Source organism: Rhea pennata, chromosome 1 (assembly GCF_028389875.1).
Source record: "Rhea pennata isolate bPtePen1 chromosome 1, bPtePen1.pri, whole genome shotgun sequence".
NCBI classification, from domain to species: domain Eukaryota; kingdom Metazoa; phylum Chordata; class Aves; order Rheiformes; family Rheidae; genus Rhea; species Rhea pennata.
In genome coordinates, this window is record NC_084663.1 from 191,476,770 (window position 1) to 191,490,783 (window position 14,014).

Consider the following 14,014-nt stretch of genomic DNA (forward strand, 5'->3'; position numbering starts at 1 on the left):
AGACTGCAAGAGCTGCAAGGGCAGAAAACACAGTATCAGGAAATCACAATTATCCCTGTGTCGTTTGTGCAAATGATACCCAGGAGCATGGCGCCTCTTGGAAAGATTAATCAGAGAAGCCACAAAAGGCAAACAACTTTTATTACTGACCATAATGCAGCCATAATCAAATCTCCTGATAGGAATAAAAAATGCTTAAAAAAAATACACTGCATAAGAATTAATTAGCAAAAATGAAGAAACTTAAAGGAAATTGGAGGGAAAAGCCAGAAGGGTAGAATGTGAGCCAGTAAGTGTGGAAAGTGCTGAAAGACTGGATGTTGAATGTTTAGTGTCGGTGTATGGCACCCATAGAAAGGCTGCTGTTCAACTAGTTTCTGTGAAATTTGTGCCTATAAACAAAACGAATAGCATACTGATAAAGTCTGCTGATGGCATAGAGTTATTCAGGATAACTGACTGCAAAGAGTTTCAAAAAAGAGTCTCATGTGAAACTAATGACTGAGGGCAAAATTGCGGAAAAATACTTGTCAATAAATGCTAGGAAATGCACATAGAAAAAATAACTAAATATTCATTCACAGTGGTAGCCCCTATTTTCAAGAAAGAGATACTGAAATCATTATCAGAATAATTTTCAGTTCTCTGAAAACATTAACTCAGTGTTCAAACCTGTTCAAAAAAATATTCAAATATTAAGAAAAAAAAATGAAAGCAATCCAGCAAATATTGCTGTGGCACAAGATAAATAACTGGTGCAACTATATCTTAACTATTGCATGAAATTCAGGTTTTCTCCATCTCTAAATGGCTGTAGAAGCTCTAGTCAAGGTCCTTAAACTGATCAAAGGTACAAACTGTTTCTGTGTAAGGAAAGATAAACAGGCTAGGGTTCTTCACCTGAGAAAAGAGGTGTATCATATAAAAGAGGGGTATCAATCCTGTTACTCTTGAGAGAGAAGTAATAGTGTTCTGGAACCTACAACTGATAGGAAGTTAGTGACTAGCAAGCAAATCTCCATGGTTTCTTATGACAAGAGAACCACAGGGAAGATTTAAAACAGAAGGAATCATTTAAAAAAATGTATGTATAATTAGGTTGCAGATCCTCTTGACATATTAATTTGTGTAATGATAAGTACAAGCGAGTCCAAGGAAGTATTCCTGGAGGACAGATCCATCACTGGCTATTAGATCCAACCTCTGGTTCAGGAAATTCTTCGGCTGCCGACAGTGGGAAGCCAGAGGAAGGCAGTGAGTAGGGGATCACCAATTTCTCTTTGCTTTTTCCCCCAAACATCTGGTGCTGACTGCTGCCACATTCTGGGGCTGGATGCATTTTTGAGCCAACACAAAATGAGAGCTTCTCCTGCTCTGATATTACTTTCACCATCTGCAAGGCTTGCAATTTAGGACAAAAGTAATTTTAATTTAAAGTATTGGAGGTTATGACAAATGCACTTGCAAGCTTATGGGCCTTTGCTTGGTGTTGTTCAGAAGGTGTGAAATCACCTCAAAAAGCTAATGAAAAATTATTGACATACCAGCCCCAGTGCCTCCTACTTGCCAGTATGGGAGGCGTTGCAGGAGACACTGATCTGAGCCATTACTGTGTGCTCCAGCGTTGCCAGACTGGTTCGTTAACATAAGCTACAGATAGGGTAATCGAAAGAAAATCCTGAGGTTTAAGAGAGTAGAGAAGCAGGCTCATCTTGCTGCTGTAATGAAATCAGGCCCTAAGTGAATATTTGTACTTCAGTGCCAGCTAAAGGGAGTAGTTCTGTCTTTGAAATAGCACCTCATTATTCAGTTTAAACACAATTTCAACATATAAGGAATTTAATGTAAAGAAAAGGAATTAAATTATTCCTTAATAAGTAGCCTGCTTTAGGTGAATGTGACTGTGTGGGAATCATGGTCCCTGACCAGTTCAGCTTTGATTAAAAACAACAGTGGACAATAAGTCTCGTGATGGTCTGTGGTTTCAGTATCGTTTGATGCTCTAGGAAGAAGTTCTCTTTCTTTCCTTGGGTTATGCATTTCTAAATGTAATACATCGCCCATAGCTTTTAAGATTATGACACAGATTTATTGTGGCAACACTAAATGTTTGCTCAGCATGAGATTTTATTAATAAACTGTAATTCCTGATATGGTACTTGATGCCTTTTTAATTAAAAAGACCATAATGTTTCAATGCTAAACTCTCAACTATTTCTGTAAGGCCTGAGCATTTTGGAATCGATTTCTGTTCATCTTAAATAAGTGAAACATACAGACAGAGCAGCTGAATAACTAAATGTTAAAAGGCTGTATTTCTTTAAAGCTTGTCTTTTGATCCTCACATTGCTGCAGAGGCACTGAATGCACCATTCATTGCAAGGAGAGTGTTTTCCTATCTCAGCTGGATTTCATGCTGTTATTGTTGTAATTGTAATATGTCTCTTTTTCTGAAGCAAAATGGATCTGATGGTGAATGATGGTCACCCTGGCAGACTCAGACGTGCTGCACACACACTGCTTCTGCTAGCGTTTTCTATACTTTATGTTTCTAGAAAGAGTAAAAAGTTTGCATTTCTTTTTCCTTGAAGGAGCTTTTATTTTCCTGTGGGAAACAACATCTCAATAGTATAACCCAAAACTATTTCATCATTGCACCCTAAGTGTTATATGTAGAAATATTTGCAGGATCTGGCACAGGCATTTCCACTGAAGAAAATGTGAGAAGAGGGTTGGCTAAGTACAACTAGTTCTACTGCTTTCTTTGTTTCAGTATCTTTAATATTTATCCTTTCCAACAATAACTCAGGATTGCTTAATACTGTTGTACTCCTGTAGCATCACTCATTTAGCACAGCTAAAATTTTGCCGAAGTCCCACTGTGCATCTCACTGCCTGCTTTGAATTGCTTCAGAACGGCCTCAATCTGCGAGCAGGAGCCTACCTGCAGAGCTGCCATCGGGCAAATTTCTTGCGTTCCTAAGACCAATTGCCCTTTCGAGGGCAAGAACTTCTATTTAAACTAAAGCCAAATCTAAACTCAGTTCTGACTCAACTCCTGCTACTTGAATTTTACCGTGATAATTATGAGGCATTCTCCAAGCCAGGCATGTTTTTATGGTGTATGTGGTTATCAAGCAAGAGTGAGATTACCTAATCTTTAATTTTCATGAAAATGCTTGTGAATGGCAGACCTAGACAGCTGCTAATTGGCTAAAACTGTCTTTCACCCTTATGTTAATGATTTAAATGTATCCAAGACTGTAACTAGACATTTCTACTGCTTTATTGTTTGATGTCTGTCGATAACAAAAGAGAAATGAATAGGCAGCCTTAGCTTAGTTCTTTTTTAATAAGTATCTTAGCAGAATCACTAGCACTGCTGCTGCAAGACCATGGATGGACTTGATTTCAGAAGTGCTTCTTTCAGACTACAGATGAGCCTTAAGTGAGGGTTAAAAATGGCTAGGTTGCTTTGCCATTAACCAAGTGGTAACTTTTTATTGAGAAAATGAGACTGCTGTACTGTTTATTGTTGACCTAAAAGATGTCATTTGTGTCAATGTATTTCTAAATTCTACCTTGTTTTTAAAATAGAGTATTACAAACTCTTCTCATGTATTAGAGATAACACATATTAAGAGAATAACACGTAGCACAATAGAAGATAAATGATCCAGTCCTGTGGTTCAAACCACTGGCTGCCGGTGTGTCAGAACCAGTATTTGTCCTTATACTCTATTTGTTAGTGTCTTGAGGGATACTTACTCACCTCATCTGTTCTGTTCTAGTGATTCACCATTTTTCAACGAAAGAGAGACGCATGCGAGCGATAAAGGAGATGGCTCGCATCTTGAGAGTAGGAGGCCAGATAATGATATATGTGTGGGCAATGGAGCAAAAACGGAGAAGATTCGAAAAGCAAGATATCTTTGTTCCTTGGAATCCTTCACCTCCCTCCTGCTCCTTGGGTGATCCATGCTCACCTGGAATACAAAAATCAATTCTTCACAAGGAGAAAAAGCTGGCTTTGAACCAGTGCTGCCACAACTTGAATGAGACTTTAGACGTATATAGGAAAGCCAGAAGTTCTTCCTGTGGAGGGGGGAAGAAAACCCTATGCACAGTGTTTGATAAGTCGCTGAGATGGTCTCTTTTCTCAAGATCACTTGACTCAGTATTAGACTTGGGTAATCAGTGGCACCAAGAAGAGCTCATTAGGTATCGCAATTACAGTGTTCAGCTGAATGAATTAAACAGAAAAAAGAGAATTGAAAAAAACAGAGAGCATGGCTTTCTGAAAAACGTTTCCAACTTTTTTCTACACTGCAAACAGAGTTTTGAAAATACAATAGCTTTCGAAATGGCTGTTAAACCTATGCTGCCCATGTCACATTGCTCCAAGGCATTCAGAAGTTGCTACTCAGAATTAGGCCAAGAGACTATACAGCTCCCTATGGCGGCAGATACTACTTGCAATTGCAGCAGAGTGTGTTTACCTGACCTGATTTCACATCAGAAAGAATTAGCTGTCAGAAAACAGCTTAAAATAGATCATCACCCAAAACAAGGAGCTTTCTGCGAACCTCAGAACAAGACCAGAATAGGTGGCTCCCCACAGAAAACAGTCAAAGAGTGTGCCCCGAGCCCAAGGAGCAGACAGCAGCAGGGTCCGAATGGGGCCTGTCTAAGGTATTACCATGTTTTTAAAGAAGGGGAGTTGGTTGAACTGATAGAACGTCATATTCCTGAGCTACATATTATTGATTCATACCTTGACCATGCAAATTGGTGTGTGATTGCAGAAAAGACTGAAGTGTGGAAGATCTAGGGGAACTCTTTTTATTGAACATACAAAGAACACTTAGGGGCTTTCTTCCTTTTGAAACCTCAGTGCCTTTGAAAATCTTTCCTGAAGCTTTTCATAGCCTTGAGTTTGTTCGGGGCTGAGAGGGGTATGAGGAGGGCAGTGTTTTGAAACTCTCGGGCTCTGTTACTTTGATTTTGTTCTTAAAATACATTTCTATTGAATTTTTTTTCTACAGGTATTATTTCATACTGAGCACATTTTAGCACACTGATCGCTTTTAATAAATAGCTGCCAGCTGTGTTTTGTTGCTTTAAGAAAGGTGAAATATAGTTGGAAGTGGATTGCTGGGTTGTTTTTTATGTGTATATTAAAAGTCTTTGTTATTCATTTATAACTACATACTCAGTCATGTCAAATTTTTATTTTAGAATTTATTGTACTCTGCCACTTGATGTAACATAACATGGGAAGTAATTGAAAGATGTATTTTTTTATTACAGTTCACTTTGTCAGCATATATGAAACTTCTAGTCATACTAGACAGACAGTCTTTTACAAGAACTACCATATGTATGGTATGTATATAGTTCTCAGAGAACAGAGAACTGTTCTATAGGGACAGTAACGGATGACACTGTCACACAGTCTGGAAATCTTTCTCATTGCCTAGTAACAGTTGTAGCCAAGAAAGCAAACAGATATATGCCATATATGCCAATACATGACAAAAAATTAGTCTTAAAACTGAGCTTGACATGTATATTCAAACTAAATTCTTCTTTCTCACTGTCAGCAAAATGTGGAGAAGCCATAAGGATTTAATAGCTAATTTAAATCTGTACAGTGAAAGGGAATAGCGCAGAAAAGTGTTCCAATGACTGTTAGTCAACTGAGAAAAGATCTGTTAACATCAGCATGCAATAATAATGCTTTTTTCTATTGGTCCACCTTTGGCAAAACTCAGGTTCACTATTGAGTTTTTATAGCTACTGAAGTGTATTTATTGGGGTAAATAACTTTGCTTAAGGTCACATAAAATGGAATAAAGGTTTAAAAGAAAAACAAACAAACAAACAAAAATTCCAAGCAACGTGCCTGCTTTGTTAGTGATTATGTATGTGCTAGGGAAATCTGTCCATAATTTAATTTCCTACCTTCGTTTCTGCAGATTCATGAATCAGCAAGTCAGCGATCAATGTTGTTTTCTGAGAGATATGCTCTTGCATATTTTTTATGTGTCTGTCAGTAGCAGATGCATATCACGTTTGCAAAAGTAGCATGGAACCATACGCTAATCTGAGTTTTTTTAGTGCAGCTTTAATTCAATTTGGATATAATATCTGTAATCACATTTCCTTTACTTCCTCCCACAGAGTTCATGCCTGCTGTATCATACATCTTGCATTTTCAGGAGGGAAAAGCTGGAGGAGCTAATCAGTCTCTTCCATCTATAATAACTGCCTCTGCAGGATTCTTTTTTTTTTTTTTTTCCTAAATGTTAGTATCTTTGTGGAAGTGAAAAAAAATAATTTTCAGTCATGAAATGTTGTTGCCATTCTGATCTGAACACCCTCTTCCCTTCATTTTATTCATTTGTTCCATTGTCAGAAGGACTTGATAGATTGCCCTATTTTTTAATGCAACTTCAGTTTGTACTAAACAGCAACAGCAGCACATTGAGCTTGAAGTGTGAGCTTCTGCATCATGTGTTTTTCTAGTGTTCAGCAGGTTGTTAACCCACAGAACACATGGGAAAAATATTTAGCTTGCTCCAGCACTGTCTCCAGTTCTTCCTTAGGATCTTCCCTAAGTCACTGATAGATTTCTGCTAAGGCTGATCCTTGCTCTTCCTGCTCCACAGTTTTTCCTAAACAAGATCCATGTCACAGAGCATGTAGCCTAACTGGAAGGAATTTTAATTTGGGGGCAACTGTCAGTGTCTCTAACAATTGTCCTTTTCAGCGAAGAATTAATGTTGGGGTTTTTTTGGATTAAATAAACTGCAGTTGCAAAGGCCCACTTCTTACGTAGCAGAGTGCTACTTAAGGCATGGGTTGGACATGCTTCCACACATGATGGCTTTTCATGCCTGTGAAAGGTGCAGAGTGCTTTCTAAGCTCAGAGGAAATTCAGCCTCTTGCAAATGAAGCTGTCACAGGACAGGGCCATAGCTATGCAAGGAAAGAAAGTAAAACCAGCTTGGATTTGGTTGGAAGGATAGAGGTAATGTTAATACTTTCTCATGTTGCTGCACATTCACAAATGTTATGCAGCTATACATTCTACTTGAAACTGCTATTTTAATCATAGTGTCAGTAGCAAATTGAGGACTCCAAGCTCATTCTTCTGTGTCTGCACCACAGCCTGCATTTGTTTGCAGTCCTCAGGGCAGGTGCTACCCTGAGCTGATAGGGGATACAGTTGAGAAATGCTGGCATTCGGTGTAACATGAACTCCTCCTAACTTGCACTCCACAGCAGTGCTTATTCCTTATCTGTTTTTCTCTTGTCCTTTCCATACATTTTGCTTTTTTTAAGCTGGATTTTAGAATAGAAGGGTGCAATTCCTCCAGCCTAATTTAGGCATCCAGAATGTAGCTCTTTAAACCTAGCTCAGAGCTCTATATTGCCTGTAGAGTGGCAATGGAAAGAGATAGCCCCTTTAGAGGATGAGTCATGAAATATACCTTGGACAGCTGTTCGGATTAGAGAACACATGTTTTGCACCTGCTTGCTTCTTTCTGTTGCTTACAAAAGTAGCTTAGGGTGAAATGTTAGGCTTAGACAATGAATTCTTGGATGCTTAAGTTAAACAGTTGGATCCTACCCTAAGAATTTTTTATTTTTTAAACTGAAAGGGAGGACTAATGAGCATGAACAACAGTAAGATCAGACAGATTCTTCCCCTAACCCCCTTTTGACCAAGTAATGCTACCTACATATCCCTGTTTTGTAGAAACCACATGGCACATTTCATTGTTAAGAAATGGACAAAAAGCAGCATCCTAGATCAACTCTTCTCTACAGCATCTACCACTGTAAAGTTAGGGTCATTTGATTTGAGGCCTCATATGTCCAAGGGACATTTTCAGAAAAGCTTCCAGTGTCTCTAATACCATTTTTGATTTACCAGTAACAATCACCTTTGGAAGTACTAATATTAATAAAAGCCATGTCTTTCTTTTTGATTTTCAGGTCCCTATAAATTTCCCCAGGTGTCAGAGATTCCTGCACAGAGGTGACAAACAGCTAGTTTGCTTATCCTCATACCTTCCATGGGCCACTTAGATACAGTCCCTAGCCATCCACGGCCCCATGAGCACAGCACAGAGTCCACTGTTCCGAGCTTTGCCACATTAAACATCAACTCATCGAGTCTTGCTGAGATTATGTGAAGTTGGCTCACTAGCTGCAGCCAGTGCTGCTCCCTTCAGTAGCGATAACACTATGAGCTAAGACACTATAATAAACACTGCATCAGTGTTTATCTTCTGTTAGCATAAACAGGTCTGATGAGTATGAGTCTATCAAAAGATTCTTGCCCATTGGGTAAACATCTTTCTTTTTCTAATTGTCTGCTAATTGGCAAGGAAGCTAATCCCACTTATTATCAAAATTCTTCCTCCAGAGAAAACTCAGCTGAGAGTTTCAGTACTCGTTTTTCCTCATCTCTTTTAATTTTAGAAATCATTCCACTATCATTTAGTAGCTATCACTTAAGAATGTGTTCTGTTTGAGTTAATCATTTCCTTCAAGGTTATCTGTGATGTGTTAGAAAGTGCCTTAGCCGCCCTCTTGCTTTCTGTCTTAATTAGTTATTACTGACCTAAAATTGTCATTTACCATAGGCATTTGTACTGACCTCTCAAATTAACATCATCCAAGAAATTAAAAGTGGAAGAAACCTGTTGGGTCCCTTATTCTATCCTCTTAAGTGTATTATTCATGGTGTGTGGCAGAGAACCCAAGTGTAGGATATGATTAAGAGCACAGCAGTTAACTTGTCTTTGAAATGTAAATACAATTAATCAGTATATCTGCCTTCCCCCAGGATCTGTCCTTGTCTGCTTCTTCCCTCTTTCTTTTCTTTTCAGTCCCAAGACTGAAAACAACCTTTTGCAGAGGGATGCCAAGTGGCAAAAAGCATAGAAAACTTCTAATAGATTTCTCAAAATGTTTGCTTTACTAGCATGCTTTTCGGTTCTCATTGTGACTAGGATTATGATAATTGTCACTTTCATAATTTGGCACATACAAATCATTTCACATGAACATACTCTTGCATTTTTTTTAAGATCTCCAGTTTGCTTATAGAATAATTTCATTTAAATCCATATTGACAACAGTTAGCTACAGTGAGACTGTGTCCGCTCACTGGCTGTCACAGACTTCAAAATATCAGCACTGCATTTAATTCAGTGAAGTAAACAGTCCTGGGCAAGAAAATGTTTTAGGGGAAACTCTGAGCCACTTCCACTAAGCCTGCCAAAAGAAGAAGCAGGACAGTAGATCTTCATCTCTCAGTCCTCAATTACCTAGACCCAAACCTCCTTTTTATCTTTATAAATGTATACAGTGCCATGAAAGAAGATTAAAAAATACCCAAGAAAGGGGTATTTTAAAAGATGTGCCAGCTTGTCATATGGGAATGCAAACAGGAAAGGCACCTTCTACAAAAGCAGTCTCCTGGTAAAATACAAACATCCTCCAGATAAAGCTCAGAAGCTTTTTTTTCCCCACCAGCCCTCTCCCCTTGCCCCCATATTCAGGCAGCATTCAAACATAAAACATTTAAAGCTCAACACTGCTCCATTTTAATATGCTGAAAGCTGAGCAGATGTGACAGAGAATCAGCATAGCTGAACAGAGTGTTCTTTGACAAAGCTAAATGGGAAAAAAAAAAGTTCCAAATAGAAATTTTTAGAAATGAGAAAATTAGTAGAAAACTTTTACTGTGGGGGCATGCAAACATTGGCATAGCTTGCCTAGAGAGTTTGTGTAATATCTGTCCTTAGAGAAACCTTAACTAGCAAAGCATGAGCTGAGCCTACTTGGAGCAGAGGGCTGGGCAAGGTGACCTCCCAGGGTACCCTCGAGCCTAAAGGATTAGGTGACCGTGCGGCAATCAGTGCTGCGTCAGGGAGGACCCCAAATGCCTTCCCTCCCAGCTTTGTCTGTGTGGGCTCAGGGCCACCTAGAGACCGTGTAGCCAAGGGCTGCCCCCCTCTCCACGAGGACCACAGGGAAAGGCTGCCAACAGCTTTGCTGAGAGGCATTGCCAAGATCTGATCCCCCCTAATCCCTACACCTCATCACTCTGGCCTGTCCATCACCTGGCTGGGTTAACCCAAGGTATTCTCAGTGGGCCTGATCCAGCCCGTAACATGATTTCCCAGCTTGAGCTCAGACCCACCTCATCTCTACGGACTTGCCTGGCATTGTAGGTGCTCAGTGCTACCATCACTGGGCCTCCCCTGCGCGCCTTGCTTGAGCACTGCAGGACTGGGCCCTGGCCTTGTCATAAACTTCAGCTCCCATCTCCCCTTCCCTTGCAGCTCAGCCTGCCCTTGCTGCTTCCTGACATAGTGTGGAAAGATTTTCTTCCTTCCATTCATACATGTTTTCTCCCATCCTCCTTATCCCTGAATTAAGGATCCAGCCAGAACACTCTTTGGAAAGCATGGCCCATGTGTTGGTTAAATCAGAAGCAGGCAGCAGACCTTGGCTCTTATAGGAAGCATTGCTGAAGTACAAGTCTTGCAAGCCGCAGCCAAAGAGGATGAGGAGAGAGCAGGTACACGCCCAAGACAGGCGAAAAAGGAGAAGCTGGCAGAAAGGTCTCAGTGTGGGAAGATGGGTTGAGTGATTTCAGCAATGGAACTTGTGGTGTGCTTGTGTAGAAAAAGGGAGCTCTGGGACCCAAGGGGAATGAAAGATGGCAGCTCTGGCTTGAGAAGTATTGCAGAAGTAAGCAGGAGGAGCCAGGTACTGTTGGTTGGGAAATTTCGATAGACACATAAGCCTGGAGAAGAAGTGCTAGAGCTACTTGAAGATCTGCTCACTACTCTGTTTCAGAGCAGGGAAACAGGCAGAGGAGAAAGGGCCTTTTCTTTTTCTTCTCATTGACATACAGTAGTCCTATATGTATCACAGGACTCCTCCCCTCCCCTGTGCCTTACCATGCACCAAACCAGGCTCTGAATCTTTGCTGCAGTGGATGATGTTAATAAAAAGGCTGGAGCTGCTCCTTCCTCAGCCCTTCCTATCCCATGGACTGACATGAAGACAGGTGAGAGAGCTAGCTTTTACTTACAATTGGCCGTTTTTGGAAATTACAGTTTTACTGTTTTGAAATTATACTTTTACTACTATTTTGAGAGAGTGTTGTATTCCTGCTCACTCCATTAAAAAAATCCTCTCTATTTCATGACAGGAGAAAAAAAAAAAGAATTTTTTGACCTATTGAAGTTAATAGCAAACTCTTTAATCCTGGTCATTTTGTGGTTACAACTAATGATTGTTATGTTGTTGTTATGAAATACCTAAATCTTGACATGCAACATCCATGATATACTAATGATTATCCTGCAAGCCACATCTAACAATAAAGGTTAATTTTGCATACTAATATATTTATGTTTAATATGGAGAGAAGGAATGTAAAGATAGTTAGACTTTCAAGAACTATAAGCACATTTCACTGTCATCTTAAGGCAACTTTTATTTAGCAGACTACAACTCTGGGTTTTCTGTTATGGGGCACTGGTTGAAATCCAATGCAGTAAATTCATGCAACACTAATTGTTAGTGCAGGAAAAAAAATGCATAAGGAAGAAGGATTAAAGATTGCTCAGCCATACCAAGAGCTCTTTCCAACAAGACAGATTACTCCTATTATTTTATATCAATGAACTATAATAATCTTGAATTTTCTGCACTTGAAGGGAAATTTGTGATAATGAACTCTTTATCTAGCTTAGCTTCTAATGAACTCTTCCCTTATCTACCTTAGCTTCTAACCTGTAATAATCAGGGTGCCTTTCAGTAGAGAAGGGGACATTTCTCATGTCAGCTTTGCTCCTATGAACTTACAAATAAAATATCTTTAAACCTTCCACTCAGATCATATTCCTATTATGATTAATGCTGAGTAGCGTTATTTACTTTACCTCAGATGCCTGAAAAGTCTGATTTAAAAAATATTTAATATTTCTCCCAGAAGTTAACACAGACTTCAGAAACAGATCAAAGAGGCCTGAATTCATCTTTATACCCCTTGCATAGCTGATTTTTGCAGAACAGAAGTTTTAAATAGAATAGTTGCTGGTTTTAGTTTGTTGATCATTTTTTGTTAATCATTTTCACCTCTGGCTTTCAATGCTAGCATGAAACTGACTCCTGTGCAACCTGTTAGACTTGCTCAGTGCTCAAGTTCCACCTGTGTGGAAGTAGCTTGAAGTTTTCATTTTGATCTAGCAGGAGGTGATGCTGGATAAAAGCAAGGGCAATCCTCTCAGCATGCAGTCAGAGGCAACTCTAAGCAGGTCTCAAAAGATGAAATCAGTTAAGAAGCAGATCATCCAGAAGTTGGTCCCATGCTATTTAGTCTTTAAAAATATACTTGTACTGCCTTTCCCACTTGAACTCCGAAAGAGAGGTGGGTAATGTTCAGCATAGGCCCAGCACATCCATTGTGGCTGGAATGTGGTACACATACAAGCTGTGCAGGCAGCCTGTGTTCATCTCAAGAGGCCACTGCTTACCAGGCTAAGGTTCTGCTTTTATGGTATAAAGGCTTAGATGGTGCTGTTCTGGTAGCCTCAAGGGGGAAAACTGTCAAAGGAAAGATTTCTGCCCCATCCCATCCTTGATAATTACCCATTTTTTGGGACACAACTCATGGCTTTGAAACTACGAGGGACAGGAAAGTGGAGGGTATAGTTACAGAATTCCTTGAAAAGAGGAACAAATCATTAACTCGATATGGTGAAAATCAGCTAGCAGTGGAAATTCTTTGAAGTGTGAAGAGCAGGTGTGACATTTGGAAAGCCACACTGAAAGAACTCATCCTTGATTAGAGATGGAATGACAGGCCAGTGATTCTCAAAATTTATAGAGCTGCACTTGCTAAGTAAACTGAGGACCTCCTCCTCCCTGACATTTTTCCCTTTTAGCCTGCCCCAAACTTCCAGACACTTGGTTGAAGTCCTTTTGTCCCTTAAGGGAAATTATATAACCAATCCACTCTTACACCAACACACACACACACACACCTTACAGCCCAATTTCTTATCAAGCCCAATTTGTTGCATTCCTTTACATCCTGTACCACAACTTCTAGCACCTTCTCACTGATGTTTTTCAGACCCAAGAGCCATCTTTGCTCCAGTGCCTGTACTCTAGATGCCTTCAGGACATTCCCCACATAAATAACAATCACCCTAGATATCTGTTTCTACTTTTCACAACCACTTAATTCTAGGTAAGCTAGGATTCAGTCAAATTCAAAGCTATGCCTCCCATGCCCATTACAGACACTTGCTCATACATCACCTCTATCATATCCATCTCTCAATGCACAACATGAGGAATAAGCTGTTACCAGCCACTGCTTCCTCCAGCATGGCCCAGGCACTCAGTTCTGCTCCACACTGCTCCACAAAGCAAGTGGTAAGCACAGAGCTGGCCAAAAGAAAGCAGCATCTAAGAAGGCTAGCCTCTAAGGAGGCATCACCCAGAAGTACAACAGTTAATGAACATGATGGATACTAAGGCAATTCTTCCCTTAAGAATTTCTGTAGGAAGGAGGAGGTGTGTGCAGACACGTAAGAGAATCCCCAGGGATTTAAGTTTGTGTGTTTTTGTTTGTTTTCAGTGTTCCACACTGAAAAGATGAAGAGGCAGGAGCAGGATAATATCATTAACAGAAGTAAATGATTGCTTTCTGGAACACTGATAGTCATTTCATGTATCCACGATGCCTGATCATTACCTCATTTTTCCATCTCAGATTGATCTTGATTCACCTGAGGAAGAGCACAATAAAAATGAAATAGTTCAAAAAGAGACAGTAAGAACATCTCCACAGAGAGATTTATGTGGGGTGTTTAGTTTCCTAGACAAAGCAGCTGAGATCTTTTCAACAGTAATCCCCTCCAATTGACAAACTTATGATCTTGTTCCTGCCTCTCTATCCTCCACATCA

General features: G+C 39.8%; 1 protein-coding gene across 1 annotated transcript in view; it reads left to right on the top strand.

Annotated features, from left to right (window-relative positions):
* The window catches only part of LOC134141023 (probable tRNA methyltransferase 9B), a 31,528-nt gene extending 26,227 nt beyond the window's left edge, over positions 1-5,301 (top strand). Inside the window, exon 4 of the mRNA XM_062576887.1 lies at positions 3,792-5,301. Within this exon, the coding sequence (XP_062432871.1) occupies positions 3,792-4,831 (1,040 nt within the window). The 3' untranslated portion in view covers positions 4,832-5,301. The remainder of the gene's footprint in view (positions 1-3,791) is intronic.
* The last annotated feature ends 8,713 nt before the right edge of the window (positions 5,302-14,014 follow it).